This window comes from Sus scrofa, chromosome X, assembly GCF_000003025.6.
Source record: "Sus scrofa isolate TJ Tabasco breed Duroc chromosome X, Sscrofa11.1, whole genome shotgun sequence".
NCBI classification, from domain to species: domain Eukaryota; kingdom Metazoa; phylum Chordata; class Mammalia; order Artiodactyla; family Suidae; genus Sus; species Sus scrofa.
In genome coordinates, this window is record NC_010461.5 from 124,484,986 (window position 1) to 124,502,614 (window position 17,629).

The 17,629-nt window shown below is 62.6% G+C and overlaps 1 protein-coding gene across 1 annotated transcript; it reads left to right on the plus strand.

The window, feature by feature from the left end:
* On the plus strand, positions 91-16,757 carry ABCD1 (ATP binding cassette subfamily D member 1). The gene is made up of 10 exons (XM_003135473.5): positions 91-1,472; positions 4,050-4,230; positions 10,040-10,182; positions 10,268-10,436; positions 10,843-10,937; positions 12,980-13,125; positions 13,279-13,424; positions 15,119-15,203; positions 15,430-15,555; positions 15,678-16,757. Exons 1-10 carry the CDS (start codon positions 573-575, stop codon positions 15,883-15,885), a joined length of 2,199 nt encoding a protein of 732 aa, XP_003135521.3. The 5' UTR covers positions 91-572; the 3' UTR covers positions 15,886-16,757.

Here is a 17,629-nt window from a genome sequence, read left to right on the forward strand (position 1 = left end):
GCCCGCGCGGTCGTCCCACGTCTCTGTGGTCCGGGGCGGGGGCGGGGCCCAGCCGTGGGGCGAGAACGGGGTGGGGCGCCCCGCGCCGGGGCTCCGCCTCCCGCCCCTCCTCGGCCTCCTCCCCTTCCCCCGGCTCGCCCCTGGGGAGGGGTGGGTGGGTAGGTGGGGATTCCGGACGGGTGGCGAAGTCGCAGTAGCCTCAGCCAGGCTGTGGAGCGGACGGACGCGTCTGGTGCCCCGGGGAGGGGCGCCACCGGGGGAGGAGGAGGAGGAGGTGGAGAGGAAGAGACGCCCTCTCTGCCTGAGACCTCTGGAGGCTCTGACCCCAGAGGCTAGGGGACTGCCAAATTCCTCCACCTCGGCTGTCTGAAGAGGCCGCGACCCTGGAGGGCCCTGAACCCACTGCACCAGGGGCCCCAGCACCACCCGGGTGGCCTAAAGCGACAGTCTCAGGGACCACTGCAAGCTTTCCTGTTGCCTAGACCACGAGCCCGGGGTCAGAGCCACCACCCTTCCAGCTACCTGCTTCCTCTGCTGCCTCAGGCATCAGCCCCTGCCCCAGCCCAGGTGACATGACGGTGCTGTCTACTCCCCGGCCCTCGCGGGTGACCACGCTGAAGCGCACAGCTGTGGTCCTGGCCCTCACGGCCTACGGAGCCCACAAAATCTACCCCCTGGTGCGGCAGTGCCTGGCTCCGGCCAGGGGCCCCCAGGGGCCGGTCCGGGAGTCGGCGCAGGAGGTCCCTGGGGCCACAGCGGCCAAGGCCGGCGTCAACCGGGTGTTCCTGCAGCGACTCTTGTGGCTTCTGCGGCTGCTCTTCCCCAGGATCCTGTGCCGGGAGACGGGGCTGCTGGCGCTGCACTCGGCCGCCTTGGTGAGCCGGACTTTCTTGTCGGTGTATGTGGCCCGCCTGGACGGCCGGCTGGCCCGCTGCATCGTGCGAAAGGACCCCCGGGCCTTTGGCTGGCAGCTCCTGCAGTGGCTCTTCATCGCACTCCCTGCCACCTTCGTCAACAGTGCCATCCGCTACCTGGAGGGCCAGCTGGCCCTGGCGTTCCGCAGCCGTCTGGTGGCCCATGCCTACAGCCTCTACTTCTCCCAGCAGACCTACTACCGTGTCAGCAACATGGACGGGCGCCTTCGCAACCCGGACCAGTCCCTGACGGAGGACGTGGTGGCCTTCGCTGCCTCCGTGGCCCACCTCTACTCCAACCTGACCAAGCCACTCCTGGACGTGGCTGTGACCGCCTACACCCTGCTTCGAGCAGCCCGCTCCCGCGGGGCCGGCACGGCCTGGCCCTCGGCCATCGCTGGCCTCGTGGTGTTCCTCACAGCCAACGTGCTCCGAGCCTTCTCACCCAAGTTTGGGGAGCTGGTGGCAGAGGAGGCGCGGCGGAAGGGGGAGCTGCGCTACATGCACTCGCGAGTGGTGGCCAACTCGGAGGAGATTGCCTTCTATGGGGGCCACGAGGTGGGGCCGGTCGGTCGGGGCACTGGAAAGCGCGTGGCTGGGGGTCCGAGGCGGGAAAGCCCGCTGCTGGAGGTGTGGGTGGGCCAAGGGAGCGGAGGCTGGGGTCCGACAGGGCCTTGGGCAACCCGGGTCGGCGCAGTCCTGGAGAAGCAGGAAGGCCGGGTGGGGACTGACCCGGGCCACTTCTGCTTCCTCTCCTGCTCGCTTGTCCTGGCCCTGGGACTGTGGACCTTAGCAGTTTGAGACTGAGCGCTCCCTGCTTGCCCCATGCCTGCAGCCAACAGAGAGGAGGCTCCTGCCGTCTGGGAGCAGGGTCGGTAGGAGGCGGCCTGCTGCCTGGCCCCTCCTGGGCCCCTAGGCCCTTTGAAGGCCAGCGTCCGGCCGAGCTGGCCGGGCAGGCAGGCGTTGTGGGCATGACTCAGCCCAAGCGGGAGGTTAACGAGCAGCACCCAGCGTGGTGGCCGCAGCAGTGGCGGAGCTCGGCGCCCCGGGTCAAGGCTTCCCCCTCCTGAGCCCGAGGGCCCGCCTGGCTGTGGGCCTGGCTGCCTCCCCAGAGCCCTGGCCAGGGATGCCGGGCCCAGGCGGCCACCGCGGCAGGACGCACTTCCTGCTTGCCGGCAGCCACCCTGCCCCCCGTGTGGCCGCCCTTCCGCCCAGGTCCCAGCCCCTTGCAGCCAGGCTGAGGCTGGGGCTGGGGCCGGGGCCAGGACCCGCCAGGGGGAGCCAGGAGCCCAGGCCTGGGAAAGGTTACTCCAGGCCAGTGCTCCCTTTATCTCGCCTCTGCCCCTCCCCTTCCTCGTGCCTGGGTTGCGGCTGCCTCCGGCTAGGCTCTCTGAGACTCTGGTTTCGGTTCCGAGTGCTTCTTGGGGGAGGGGCGCAACGGCATCCACGTCCAGAAGGTCTGTGTGTCCTCCTTGGGTCAGGCACCCTGTGCCCCCAGACCTAATCTCATTGGCTGTGCATGGCATCCGGCAGAGAGGCGGGTTTGGCCCTGATTTTTCAGAAAGGCTCATCCCCGAGCAGACGGGGGCATCCCACGCGTGGGCTGGGCTCCAGATTAGGAGAAAATGCGCTTGGTCTGCAGCCGCAACCCCCTCTCCTCCTCTCCTGTCCTCCAGGCTGCAGGGCCTTGGCAGGCAGCCGTGGCCTTGGGCGAGGCACTTGGCATGTTCCCTGCAGCTACATTGTCAGCCCCAGCCGGCACTCCTGCCAGCTCCCAGCATGAGCCCCGACCGCCTGGGTGCTCAGAGGAGGCGCGCTCACTTGAGGAACGGGAGATTGGCTTGAGGCAAAGCTGAGCTGTGCCACAGACCTGGATGGAGGGGCAGAAAAGAGATCCCTGGCTCCCTGAAGGCCTGCCTCTGGGCCAGTTTCACAGGGAGGAGGCGCTGGCCAGGGCAGGAGGGGCCTGGTACACGTCCACGGCCTTTCTGTTTAGGCTTCTGCCCCAGGGCCGAAAGCAGTGTGGAGTGCCCGGCCTTCGCGCGTGGGTTGGTTGGCCCTACTCTGCAGGCACGTGGCCCACCGCAGTCCTATTGGCTAATGTCCCCGTGGACACCGGCCCAGGCTCAGATCAACAGGCTAGGGTGGACAGCCGGCTCTTCTGCTGTTACCTAGCCACATGTACACACACATGCGCGCACCCTCTTATTGACTTGAGAATAGGTAAACCTTTCTTAACGAGTCAAAGCATCATTTACAAAAACTTGATTCTCCTAACGACTCAGCCGCTGTGGTCCAAATTCCGTGCCTCTTGCCACTTCCAGGCTGTGTGAGCTGGGGCAGGTCACTTGGCCTGTCTGGGCTTCCGAGTCACGTACAATGGACATGAGAACACACAGGTGATGGGACATGGTGAGAATCACATGGAGAGCTGGCTGTGAAACCACGTGGCAAAGAGACGTGCCAGGCTGGGCAGCTATTAGTCAGGCGAGGGAAGGCAGGGCTGGGGCGCGCTGCCCGGCTGCACCGAGAGACCCATGCTTCCTAAGCGCTCCAGTCCCCGCCTGTCTAACTGCTGCTGCCACCACGGGAAACCCTCTCTCTCCCGCTCCCTTTCCCAAGGACTCTAGCTGGCTTGGGTGGTGGGCTGTCTCCGGTGGGGGGGGCACTGCCTGCAGGAGCTGGCGCGGGAGTGGTTCCCGTGGGAGAATGCGGGGCAAGTTTCTCACCAGAGGAACCGTGGGCAAGGATTACCTTTTGCTTGGTTCAGGGTGGACCCCCCCGCCCCAGCCATTGCCCAAAGAAACAGGCAGGGTGGCTGCCCTCAGCCCGTGGCGAGGAGCTGTCCAGGGCAAAGACAGGGGCGAGGCAAGCGTCCCCACGACAAAGCTAGAGGAAAGGGGACGAGAGTAGGCCGAGGGAGGTGGGGCCGCCGTACCCCAGTGCTGTGATGTCAAGCCCCTCCCTCCCCCAGGTTGAGACCTGTGCCCCATAGACATAGCCCAGTCGCGACCCCCAGCTCTCATCGTTGTCGCAGCCATCAGATGGCACGCGTGCGCAGCGCTTGGGGACGCTTGCTCTCACCTGGCCGGTGCTGACCAGCAGGCCTGGGGCCTCTGTCCCCCGCCTCCGCAGGTGGAGCTGGCCCTGCTGCAGCACTCCTACCAGGACCTGGCTTCGCAAATCAACCTCATTCTGCTGGAGCGCCTGTGGTACGTCATGCTGGAGCAGTTCCTCATGAAATACGTGTGGAGCGCCTCGGGCCTGCTCATGGTGGCCGTGCCCATCATCACCGCCACGGGCTACTCGGAGTCAGGTGAGAGCCGCTGCAGGGCCGGGGCCGTCCACCTGGGCGCCCAGGGCTGCAGGCTTGGGAGGGCCCAGGGCTCAGCCGGAGCCCCTCGCCGCCCCCGCCCAGGTCCCTCGACAGCATCTCCTGCTTTTCGGCCCCGCTCCGCCAAACCCGGGCCTGCAGCTCGGGAACAGCCGGCGTCCCTTCACCAGGCGCCCGCACCCTGGCCCAGGGGGCCCTGCCCTCGGCCCGAGCGCAGCCGGGAGGTGGGAGGCCGGGGCACCTCCAGGCCCTTGGGACCCTCTGCCTGCAGGATTGCCGGCCTGAGGCACTGAGGTCAAGTTGGCTTTGCCGCGGTTTTCCTTCCTGGGGGCGATGCGTGTTGAGACGCTGTGAGCTTCCGCTTTCTTTGCCCACCAGCCCTTCCGCACTGCCCGCTGCCACCCTCTCAGACAGACACCCTCCAGAGGTTCTTACTCCGCCCGCAGCCGAAGGTTAGTGGGCGAGGCATCGGGGCGGCCGGCCCTTCTCCTTCCGCCTGCCGATGGCCGTCGTTGCCCTCAGCGTCTGCATGGAGCCCCTGGTCCCTTCGATGGATGGTTGATGGTTTTCTTTTTCGGCCGCCCCATGGCTTATGGAGTCCCCAGGCCAGAGATCAGATCCGAGCCACAGTTGTGGCAATGCCAGACCCTTAATCCACTGTGTCGGGCCAGGGATTGAACCTGCATCCCAGTGCTGCAGAGTGTCGCCAATCCCGCTGTGCCACCGTGGGAACTCCTCCCTGGTTATTTTCAGCCTTTTTCTTTGTCTTTGGCATTGGGCGGTTTCACAGGCGGCGTGTTGTGCGTTTCTGTTGATCCTGGTTGAGGCTTGTTGTATAGCCTTTGAATGTTTAGAGGGTTCAGTCTTCAGCTGCAATCTTTTCTCTTTTTTTCACTATCTTTTCAAATATTGCCTTTCTCATTCTTTTTACTCTTTCCTTCGGGAACTCCCGCTAGGCGTGTGCTTCGGCTCTCTTTGTGCTGCATTCTGGGAGGTTTCCTCGGGTCTTCCTGCTAACTCATGCTCGTTTTGTCTTTGGCTGCATCTAATTTGAATTTTTTAAAAAGTTTCAAAGACTACAGTCTCTCTTTTTTGTTTTGTTTTGTTTTTGTATGTGTCTTTTTAGGGCCGTACCCGGGGCATATGAAGGTTCCCAGCTAGGGGTGGAATTGGAGCTGCAGCTGCGGGCCTACACCACAGCTCACAGGAACTCTGGATCCTCAACCCACTGAGCGAGGCCAGGGATGGAACCCGCATCTTCACAGATATTGGTCTGGTTTGTTACTGCCGAGCCATGATGGGAGCTCCAGTGTAAAGTTCTATTTGATTGTCTTTGAGATAGAAATTCGAAAGTGAAATTTTCTCTTTCAAATAGGAATCTCGAGCTGTGTTTGTAAGTGTCTGATTTTCTCAGCTTTTTGCCTGTTCCTCTTCTGCTGGCTACCATTTTAACCATGCTTATTCCACGGTCTCTATCCAGCTCTTCTGTTGTCCGAATCGAGGGTCTAGTCTGCGGCCCCACCACCCGGAACGCGCCCGATCTCGTCCAAATCGAGGTCTAAGCCAGGTTTATCTTCCACTACCGGCCATGCAGTCGGTCGGTGGCTCACGGTCCTTGAGCGTTTTGCTGCCAGACTTCCGCTGGAACCCCGAGGAGGCGGGCTGGAGGCCCTGATTCCCGGCTCGCCTTTGCTTTTGCTTAGGCCGCTCATCAGTTGGAGGCCCTTTTCGCGTTAACGCCTCCCCTTGGCGGGGAGGTAGTGTTTCTTGGTAGTACTCAAAGCATTGATTTGTGTCTCAGACACACAATTACACCTTCTCAGAGGAGACCTTTGGTTCCTTGCACCTGGAGCCCTGAGTACGTGAAAGAGGCTGCCCTGTGTTCTCTGTCTCTGGGGATGTCGCAGGTGCACCTGGCTGCTGTTTCTCCTCTTGCTGCTGGCACTGTCCCTTGTTTCGCTGCAAGCAGACCTCCGATTTAAAAGGTGTTATATATTTTCTGCAACTTAGTAGTAAGAGGGCCTGATTCTCTCCCTATTGGTGTTTCTGCCTTGGGGCTTCTGTGCCCTCAGCTGTCTGTCCGTCTCTGGGTGACCCCCAAGAGGAAGCATCTCATGAGAGGAAGCAGTTGCTTTCCACCAATGGGCCCCTACGCAAAGGGAGGCCTTGACTTAGGCCAGACTCAGTCAGCACATCTGGCCTGGGTGGAAACGGGCCCATGAGGAAACCAACCTGCAGTTTCTATGAGGAAGCGCCTGCAACCAGTCTAGTCCCCAAGGCCTCTCCCTCCTCTCAAGGCCTCGGGCTTTTTGGAGCCTCTGCTGTGTTGGGCTTTGTGGGTGATTCAGGGTCACGAGCTCCTGTCCCCAGCCTCCTGGCCTTGGCTGTGTTACCTGTGAGCACGTGAAGCGCCCCCACTTCTCTTACTGGCCTTCCCCAAACTGAGGCTCTGCCTCAGGGCCTTTGCTCCTCCTCACTCTGCCAGGAGCGCTCTTTCATTGGCCACCCGTGGCTCCCCCTCCTCCCTCCATCCGAGCTCCAGCTCACAGGTGCCCTCCAGCCTTTGCTCTTCCCCTTTCCTGCTGCTCTTCCAAGCCGGAAACAGCTGCTGCTCTGCCACTTTAAATTCAAGGAGGGCAGACGTTTGTCTGTTTTGTCCCCGCTGTGTCCCCAGGAGCTGGAAGCTGAGACTGCTGGGAAGGTGGGGGGGCACCTAGCAATGGGGGAAGATGGAGATGCCTTTGCCCTTCTGGCCTGTGGGCTGGGGGAGGGGCGCTTGGCTGGAAACTGCTGTCGTGTGTCCTGCTCTGCCTTAGGGTTCGGGTTCCTCCGCAGGAAAACTGCAGAGGGCCATTCTGTCTCCAGGGAGGTGCTGGCTGTTGCCAGGGTCCCCCAGACCCTGCCCCTTTGCGCGCGGTCACTTGCCAGCTCTCCAGAGGAGGATTCGCATGCTCCCACCATCCCTGCCTGGGGGGCACGGTGGGAAGGAAGGTCTAGGACCCTAGAGGTCTGAATCACCACTCCCCTGCCCCACCCGGTTCCCAGGATTTCTGGCGCTCCGGCCCCCCAGGCCCCGTCCACGCTGCACGGCACCTGCCCTGCCTTCCTGCCCCTTCCCACCCCACCCTCGCCATCATATCCCCGAGGCTCTGATCTCGGGTCCAGATATGCCCCTGGATAGTCAGGCCTCCCCTTTGCTTCCCATCACCATTTCTAGAACATTCCTTGTTTGAAAGCCTTGCCCCTCCAGGGGATCCCAGGGTCAAGGGAGTCAAGGCCTTGACAAGAGAGGATTGCAGTGAGCGACCACCAGGTCTGGACTGACTGCAAAGCAAGTCAGGACGGGAGGAGGCTCCTAGGGGGAGATAGTGGCTTTGGGGATGGCACAGAATACGGCATTAAGGGGAGAGGTGAGGGCAAAATGGGGTAGACTGCAGGCCCGGGAGTTCCCGTCATGGCTCAGTGGTTAGCAAATCTGACTGGGAACCACGAGGTTGCAGGTTCGATCCCTGGCTCGCTCGGTAGATTAAGGATCCTGACTTGCCGTGGGCTGTGGTGTAGGCCGGCAACTGCATGCCACAGGTGCGGCCCTAAAAAGACAAAAAAAAAAAAAAAAAAAAAAAAAAGAGTGAAGGCCCGAAAGGGGATATTGGTGTTTGAGAGGCTTGGGAGGGGCTGCCATTGGGGTGCCAGACACACACCACGTACAGTTCAGCCTTGTAACAGGTTCCGTTCAGCTGTTTTCAGTAGTCGCAGAGTCGTCCAGAATGTTGTCACCACCCCCTTAGCGCTCCCTTCCCCCCCTCCCTGGCAGCCCCTGGCAGCCCCTGCTTTTTCTGTTGCTAAAGGTCTGCCTCTCCTGCACTCTTCACGTTAAGGGAATCGTGCAGCATGTGGCTGCTGCGTCAGGCTTTGTTTGCCCAGCGAGGGGGGTGGGGGGGTCGGGTCTTTGAGGCCGCGCCACCCTATAGGACCCGTGCTGTATTGCTCCTTCCACGGAGTACTGTTCCATCTTGCGTACTGACCCGCCACTTGGGGTCCGTCCATCCATCCGTCAGTAGACGTTTGGTCGTTTGCACCTTTTGACTGATGAATGACGCTGCGACACACACGTACCATTTTTTTGGTCCGGACCTCTCTGTTCACTTCTCTTGGATGTATGTCCACCTAGGAGTGGAATTGCTGGGTCTCTCGGTAATTCTCTGGGTGGCATTTGGAGGAACTGCCATGCCGTCTCCCACAGCGGCGGACCGCTGTCTGTCCCCACACCAGCAGCAGCCCGGGCTCCGACCTCTGCACGTGCTCATCGCCACTTGTTACTGTTTCTTTTTTTTTTTTTTGTCTTTTTGCCATTTCTTGGGCCGCTCCCGTGGCATATGGAGGTTCCCAGGCTAGGGGTCAAATCGGAGCTGTAGCCACCGGCCTACGCCACAGCCACAGCAACTCAGGATCCGAGCCGCATCTGCAACCTACACCACAGCTCACGGCAACGCCGGGTCGTTCACCCACTGAGGAAGGGCAGGGACTGAACCCGCAACCTCATGGTTCCTCATCGGATTCGTTCACCACTGCGCCACGACGGGAACTCCTTTAATTTTTTTTTATCTCTATTTCTCTTTTTAGGGCCATACTTGCAGCATATGGAGGTTCCCAGGCTAGGGCTGCTGCTCTACACCACAGCCACAGCAACATCAGATCCGAGCCGCGTCTGCGGCCTACACCACAGCTCAAGGCAACGCCGGATCCTTCACCCACTGAGCGAGGCCAGGGATCGATCCTGCGTCCTCAGGGATGCTAGTCGGCTTCGTTTCCACTGAGCCACGACGGGAGCTCCTCATTTTGCTAATTTTTTAATTATAGTCATCCCAGTGGGTATAAGGTGGGATCTCATTGCAGTTTTGATTTTATGGTCCCCTGATGACTAATCATCATCTTTTCGTGTGTTTATTGGCCATTTGCATGTCTTACAAGAGAAATGCTTATTCAGATCCTTTGTTTAATTGGATTCTTTGTCTCTTTATAATTGAACTGAAACAGTTCTTTATGTAGTCTGTATAATTTGCAGATATTTTCTGCCAGTCTGTAGGTTGACTTTCTTTCACTTTCCGGATGATTTCCTTTGGTGCTCAAAAGTTTTCACTTTTTTTGGGAGTTCCTGTCATGGCTCAGAGGGAACAAATCTGACTAGAATTCATGAGGGCCCAGATTCGATCTCTGGCCTCGCTCAGTGGGTGAAGGATCCAGCATGGCCGTGAGCTGAGGTGTAGGTCACAGATGTGGCTCGGATCCTGCGTGACTGCGGCCGTGGTGTAGGCTGGCAGCTACGGCTCTGATTCGACCCCTAGCCTGGGAACCTCCATGTGCCGCGGGTGTAGCCCTAAAAAGACCAAAAAAAGGGGGGGGTTACTTTTTTTTTCTTTTTTGGCCGCCCCCACCGCATGTGGAAGTTCCCGGGCCAGGGATTGAATCCGGTGCGTCCACAGAGACAAGCCGGATTGTTAACCCCCCGTGCCACAGTGGGAACTCGGAGTTTTTTCTTTTGTTACTGGTGCTTAAGGAGCCACACCTTATCCCCTGCATTCTCCTGAGAGGTGTGCGGCCTTGGCTCTCCCGTGCAGGCCCAGGCTCCGCTGTGTGTTCGCTTTCGTGTGTGGTGTGACATGGGGTCACTGTTTTGCGTGTCGATACCCAGTTGTCCGAGCCCCATTTGCTGGAGAGACTCCTCTCTCCCCTAGTGGGTCAGGTCTGGTCTTCCACTGTCCCCACCTGTCCCCTCGCCTGCGCTCTGCAGACTCAGAGGTGGCGAAGAAGGCGGCCTTGGAGATGCGGGAGGAAGAGCTGGTGAGCGAGCGCACGGAGGCCTTCACCATCGCCCGCAACCTGCTCACGGCGGCCGCCGATGCCATCGAGCGCATCATGTCGTCCTACAAGGAGGTAACCCCTGCCCGCCGCGCCCCCCCAAGCTGCCGCCCTCCGCCCCCCGGCTGCCGGGGCTCAGCCAGGGTCACCCTCCCTGCAGGTGACCGAGCTGGCCGGCTACACGGCCCGGGTCCATGAGATGTTCCAGGTATTTGAGGACGTCCAGCACTGCCGGTTCAAGAGGCCCGGGGAGCCGGAGGACTCTCAGGCAGGCTCGGGGGCCGTGGTGAGGTCAGGTGTCCGTGTGGAGGGCCCGCTGCAGATCCGAGGTAAGGGAGCCTGCCGGTGCCCCCGGGGGGGCTGCGGGGGCGCTTCCGGGCCATGCTGGGGCTCCCGCAGTCTTCCTTCCCAGAGCGGTGGCTCCTGGCCAGGATGTCTCTTTGTAGAAGGGGGGCGTGGTCCCTGAGCAGAGGGGCCCCTCACCCCCCGTGTGCACCGCACGAGCAAGCTCAGAGCCCCCCGGGCACTGAGGTGCGCTGGAGGGGGCGCACACATCAGAGCCGCCTTTCAGACGGTGCTGTCCTGGCCGTAGGTGCGGGCTCCGCGCTCGGCTCCTAGAGGGCAGAGGATGTCCCCTCCGGGCCCAGAGCCCCGCAGGGGGCGCCGTTGGCGCGGGGGGAGCCCCTGGCCACACCCTGACCGCGCCTCCTGTGTCCCCCCGGCCTCTCCCTCCAGGCCAAGTGGTGGACGTGGAGCACGGGATCGTCTGCGAGAACATCCCCATCATCACACCCGCGGGGGAGGTGGTGGTGGCCAGCCTCAACATCCGGGTAGGTCCCGCGGGCCAGCGCCAGCACTGCCGGGGCCTCCGCTGTCGCGAGCCGTTGACCCCAGGTCCCCGTGGCAGGTGGACTCAGCTCCAGGGGAAAGGTCGGCGTGTCTCTGACTGTCGGGTCTGGGGCACTGGAGTCAGAGCTGATGAAAGGGACTGGCGGTTACCACGATTGGACAAGAGTCACCCAGCAGCCCGCGCGCGCCCCGCCCCTGTCCCTGACAAGCCTAGGCCCTAGGGACTCTGGTCCAACTCCACCTGTGATGGAAGAGATTGTCTGTCACCAGCCTGGGCCTGAGGTCCCAACCCACTGCTTCAAGAGGCCCCCGGGGCAGGTGTGTGCCCGGCGCGGCCCGGCCCCCCGGGAGAGTGCTGAGCCACAGGGCGTCTGTGGAGAGGACACCCTGGGGGCTGACATGGACCGGTCACCTGTGTCCTGTGTCCCCTGTCCCCTGCCAGGGCTTTGGAGGGAAGGGGAGACCTGGGGGCAGGAGTCATTGATTCGTTCAACCAGTATTCCCCGAGCTCCAGGCTGGGCCCTGTAAACCAGAGGTAAACTGGGGGTTCTAGACGGTTACAAAGGTCCCCAGTTAGATGGCCGCCTGGGGTCCAGCAAGGGCCACGGGAAGGGTGGTCACTGTCCTTGGGGGGAAAAGAGGTCACGGGAACCTTCAGCCAGGAGCCTGCGGGCGGGCAGGTGGGCAGCACGGAGAAGAAGAGGGCGGGGACAAGGAGCCGGGGCCCGGCTCTGCAGGGGCCCTGTGCGCCTGGCTGGGGTGCCCGGGTGGCGGGAGCCACGGCCAGACAGGCAGTAAGCGGGAAGGGCCGGTGCCTAGAGCTCCTTTGCTTGATCTGCTCAGAGGGGACTTGAGAGCCAGCCGGAGGCTGGACTCTGGCCCGTGGTTCCATCCCCACATCACCCCTGGAAATAGACCGTCACCCTTGGGGTGGGGGGTGGGGGTGCCGCTGATGGCCAGGTCATCCAAGGTGAATGGTTTCCAGGCTGGCCTAGGGGAAGGCAGAAGGCAGAGACCAGAGGACCTGGTGAACAAGGGCGCGGCTGGTGCGAGAGCACAGTGAGGCGAGGAAGGGGTGGAGCTGGTTCTGGGCTGGGAGACATTGGCGAGGGGGAGCAGCCAGGTGGCCAGGGTGCGGGCTGGAGCTGGGCAGCTCTCAGGGGGCGGGGGGAGGCCCAGGCCCGGCCTGGAGGGTTTATAGTCTCGCGAAGGACCGTGGGGCGAGGGGCTCCAATAACAGAAGGCCAGATCAGGCCTCTCCCAGCTCCTGGGCTTTTGCTGACACTCTGTCTCTCCTTCCCCTTCACCTGGTGCTTCCCCTGTGGGCGTGTCTCTGTGTCCAGATGGCCCCTGTTTTATAAGGACACCAGCCACGCTGGAGTATGGGCCCGCCCCACTGCTTATCTGGATTTACGTAATCACATCTGCAAAGAGTCTTTCCAAATAAGGTCACATTCTGAGGTCCTGGGGGTTAGGACTCCGGCGTGTGACTTTGAGGGGACACAGTTCCACCCCTGCCACTGACATTCGCATCAGCCACGCTCTCGGCTCTTCCAGCGCCTCCAGCGCAGGCGGGAAGACCCTTGGCGTTGCTGTTGGGTCGCGTGTGGCGGTGGGAAGCGGGTCAGCTGGATCTCCTGCCCTCCGCCAGCTCAGGACCGCCGTCTCCCGGCAGCCCATCCCCGCGGGGGTCCCGAGGCCCTTGGTGCTGGGCTTCCGCTGAAGAGGGGCGGCTGGGCAGCAGGCGGCCTTGGCCTTCAGGCCACGTGCCCATTCCCCGAGCTGTGGCAGGGCCGGCGCTCCCCCTGCTGCCCCCTGCCCTCCGGCGCGTGCTGGGGCCCTCGGGGACAAGCCGGGCCTGAAACGGGCCTGTGGCAAGGGCTCTGGATGGCGGAGCTCACCCCGCCGGCACGTGCCCCTCCTCACGGAGAGCTGCCGGGGTGCAGGGAGCTCCCCCGGAGCAGGAGAGGCCACGGGGGAGGGGAGGGCCCCGGCCCGGGTCCCACAGTGGCTGCCTCCGCAGGTCGAGGAGGGCATGCACCTGCTCATCACGGGCCCCAACGGCTGCGGCAAGAGCTCCCTGTTCCGCATCCTGGGCGGCCTGTGGCCCACGTACGGCGGCGTGCTCTACAAGCCCCCGCCTGAGCGCATGTTCTACATCCCGCAGAGGTGAGGGGCCGCGAGCCGCTGGCCACTTGGCGGCCGCTGGGGCGCGCTCGTCCGAGCGTGTGCGTGCCTGTGTGCAGGCTGAGCGACAGGCGCGACCGTCGGCAGGGCAGCCGGGCCTCCCTCCCCTCGGCGGACACGCAGCTCTCCCCACAGGCCCTACATGCCCGTGGGCTCCTTGCGCGACCAGGTGATCTACCCGGACTCGGTGGAGGACATGCGAAGGAAGGGCTACTCGGAGCAGCACCTGGAAGCCATTCTGGACATCGTGCACCTAAACCACATCCTGCAGAGGGAAGGAGGTAGGGGAAGGGCCATGTCACCTGTCTGTGCCAGGAGCAAGCCGCCCATCCGTCATCCTTTGTCCCAAGGCTCAGCGGGGGAACCTGCCGCCGCCCCCGCCCTGTGGCCCTCTTGGCCCCCGGCAGGTAAAGGTCGCCCCAGCCAACGTTCAGGAGTCCAAAGTGTGTGCGCCCTGGAGAGCCCTGCCTCCCCTGGAGGACTGATAGAGGCAGGTGGCCCCAGGTGGCCTGAGCACACGCGGGAAAGGAGCCAGGCCCGCCAGGGCCGTCCGGCCGGGTACCCTGGCCAGGCTGCAGGCTGGGAGCTGGGGTCTCCCTGGCAGGGAGGGAAGCCCCAGGAAGGCCTTAGGCAGGGAAACGGCAGGTCAGATACACATTTCAGACAGAGAATAGACCACGGGTGTGACAGGGCAGCCTGGAGGGGACGCCTGCCCTCATGTCCGGCTTGAGCCTGGGGTGGGGGTGTCCCCTGGGAAGAGGCTCAGGAGGGGAGGACAGGCCGGTGGCCAGGGGACGCGTTGCCCTGGGGCTTCTTTGCACTTTCAATGTCCGCAGCGCCCAGAGGGGCAGAGGGGAGGGCGGCCTTATTGCCCCGAGGAAGCCCTACGGGCCGTGTTGGGATTTTCCTAGCAGAGCTCCGCTTCCTCCTCTGCCCGGAGGGGCAGCCTGACCTTGAGCAAGACCTCCCCCTCCACCTGCAGAAGGGGCCAGGGGCCAGCCTCAGGCTAAGCACCGGTGTGACACACGAGAGCTTCCCCCTGGACCGTCCCCTCCTCCTGGCCTCCACGCGTCCCGTTAGCATTGAGGTCGGCTGTGCCAAACAAGCACCCCCAGCAGGGGCTCCAATCATGTACAAGTTTAGCTTCCTCTGAGAAAGGAGTCCTGAGGTAGGCAGGCCACTCGGCTGTATGTGGCCTCCGTTCCCAAGGTCCAAGGTGGCTGCTCTGGCCTCGTATCACATCCCAGGCCACAGGATGGAAGAAGTGGGGCGGAGGCGACAAAGCGTGAATGCCATCTTTTAAACAAAGTTCCAGGAGTTCCCGTCGTGGCGCAGTGGTTAATGAATCTGACTAAGAACCACGAGGTTGTGGGTTCGATCCCTGGCCTTGCTCGGTGGGTTAAGGATCTGCGTTGCCCTGAGCTGTGGTGCAGGTCGCAGACGTGGCTCGGATCCCGCATTGCTGTGGCTCTGGCATAGGCTTGGCAGCTACAGCTCCGATTAGAGCCCTAGCCTGGGAACCTCCATATGCCGCGGGTGTGGCCCAAGAAAAGACAAAAAGACCAAAAAAAAAAAAAGAAAGTTCCAAAAGCTGGAATTCCCGCCATGGCTCACTGGGTTAGCAATCCAGCTCGTCTCTGTGGCATGGCCGGTTCAATCCCCAGCCCAGCACAGTGGATTAAGGATGTGGCATTGCCGTCGCTGTGGCATAGGTCACAGATGCAGCTCGGATTTGATCCCTGGCCTGGGAACTTCCATATGCTGGGGGTGCAACGCTCACACTTATGTCCTGTTGGCTGGAATTCAGTCTTAATTCAGGTTAAACCTCACCTCGAGGCGAGCCAGGGGATGTGGTCCTTTTTTTTCATGACACACACATACGCGCACACTTGGGCCGAGTGCACAGCAGGCAGAAGTTCCTTGGCCTGGGCTGGAACCTGTGCCACAGCCACACCCAGAGCCCGTCCCCTGCCAGGTTGGGAGGCCGTGTGTGACTGGAAGGACGTGCTGTCGGGGGGCGAGAAGCAGAGAGTCGGCATGGCCCGGATGTTCTACCACAGGTGAGCGCGCGGTCCCGGTGCCTGCTCGGCATGTGCGTCCCCTGGGATCGCGGGGGGCAGCTCCACTGGGCGGCTCTCCCCTGCCCCAGGGCGCAGCGGGGACGGGGCCACCAGGAACGGGCTGAGCGCGGGCATCAGGCTTCCGCACGGGGTGCGTGCTGGGCGCGGGCTGGGGTATCGGCCACGGAAGGTTCACAGCCTCGCCCGCTGGGCCCCCACCCCCAAGGCCCAAGTATGCCCTCCTGGATGAATGTACCAGCGCCGTGAGCATCGATGTGGAGGGCAAGATCTTCCAGGCGGCCAAGGATGCAGGCATCGCCCTGCTTTCCATCACCCACCGCCCCTCCCTGTGGTAGGTGCCCTCCCTCCCTGCCCGCACGCCCGTGACTTTGCCGCTGGGGAGGGGGCAGAGGGTCCTGGCGGCCTGGTGAGCGTCTCCTGGCCAACATCCTCCCGGCCCCTCTCCCGACACAGGAAGTACCACACACACTTGCTCCAGTTCGACGGGGAGGGTGGCTGGAAGTTCGAGAAGCTGGACTCGGCCGCCCGCCTGAGCCTGACCGAGGAGAAGCAGCGGCTGGAGCAGCAGCTGGCGGGCATCCCCAAGATGCAGCGGCGCCTCCAGGAGCTCTGCCAGATCCTGGGCCAAGGCCCGGGTGTCCCCCACGGTGCCGCCACCTGACCCAAGGCCTTGGCTCTTCGCCCTTGGCCCCCGCCCCACCGCGAGCCCTCGGATCACATGAAGGAAGTGGCGCCCCTGCGCACCCAGCCCCCCCCCCGCGCCCTGCACGCGCGCCCTGCCCCCCTTCCTGTTCCTCAGGGAGGGGAGCGGGGTCAGAGGCGAACCCCAGGTCACACCATGGGTCTGGGCCAGTGCCCTCCTGCGGCTGAGGGCCCTTTACTCCCCCTTCAGTCCCTGGGAGACATCACGGGCCGGTGTGTCCCTCCGCTGCCATTGTCCAGGTGGCCCACCGAGGCTTCTGTCCCATGGGGCGCCCTTCCTGCCATAAAACTGGCCGGGTGGGACCCTCAATGAGACGGGGCCCCTCGTCTGTGCCCCCGCTCCCCACCTGTCATCCCAAAGAGCCCTCTGGAGGGCACTTTCCAGCGAGCGATGGTAGGAATGTAACCCCTGACCCTGTGGGTCCCTAGCCTTCTCTCCTACAAGCTAATTTATTGGATTCCTGTTTGTAGCCACCTCCATCGCCAATGTGGGCACCCTGCCAGCGGGGGAGGCGGCCTGGGCCGTGGTCCTTCAACGGGGGGCCCACCTCTCGGTCAGCCCCTGGCCACCCCACCAGCCTACACTGCCAACCACACGGGGTGGGTGGGGGCGTGCCAGCCAAGGGGGGAGATGGACGCCAGGGCTGCCGGGCGTGCGGGCGCCACTGTGCCCAGTTCAGTGCCAAAGAGGGGTCGGCAAGGGAGCTGTCTCTGCAGAGCCAGCCCCCACCCAAGAGAGAGACCCCGCAGCTGTGCCTTTCGGGCCCTCAGGCCTCGCTCGGGTCGGGGGCCTCCCTCAGTCCCTCAGTAAAAGCCTTCCGTGGAACATGCGGTCCGCCTCCCAGCCTCTTTCTCTGCCAGGGCCTGGGGGAGAGGCAGGAGGGGCAGCCATCTGCCTGGCGGAGGGGGACCCCAAGCCCCGCCCTGGGCCAGAGATGCGACGGGATCCGCACGACTCACAAACATCATATCTGAGCACAAATAGGACTCTGGACCCAGCCTGACACAGTGCTGGGGCGGGGAGCGGAGACAGGTGTCTGGTCCCTGCATGGGGAGCTGCCGAGTGGGCTGGTCGGGGGCTACGGACAGGAAGAGTCCTGAGCTGGCCAGGCGAGGGGCAGCAGCGCCAGGTGGTTCTAGGCCTGCTGGGAGGAGGGGGATTCTCGTGCAGAGGCCCGGGGCTAAATCAGGAGCAAGATGCCAAGCGGGGCAAGGGAGGGGCTGGGGCTGCCCTTCCAGGGTCTGGACTCACTCCACAAGCAGTGAGACGCCACCCAAGAGTTTTCAGCGGGATGGGAATTATGCTCAAAGTTGGCTGTGCGTTGGAATTATCCTGTGTCACAGCAGGTTAAACATCCAGCATTGTCATCACAGCGACACGAGCCACTGTGGCAGCAGGTTCGATCCCTGTTTTATCTGAATTGTAAGGTTAGGATTTGTTCCTGGTCCCGGGAGAAGTGGTGATGCAAAGGGCTAGGAGTTGTTCCTCCATCGCTTTCCAAGATTGTGTAAGTTGTCCCTACCTGATAATAAATCCTTTTTTGGGGGGGGGTCCTACACCCATGGCATGTGGGAATTCCCAGGCTAGGGATCAAACACACGCCGCAGCAGTGACCAGAGTCGCTGCAGTGACAACACGAGACCCTTAACCCACTGTGCCACAAAGGAACTCCCTAAATCCCCCTCTTTTTTTCAAACTTACT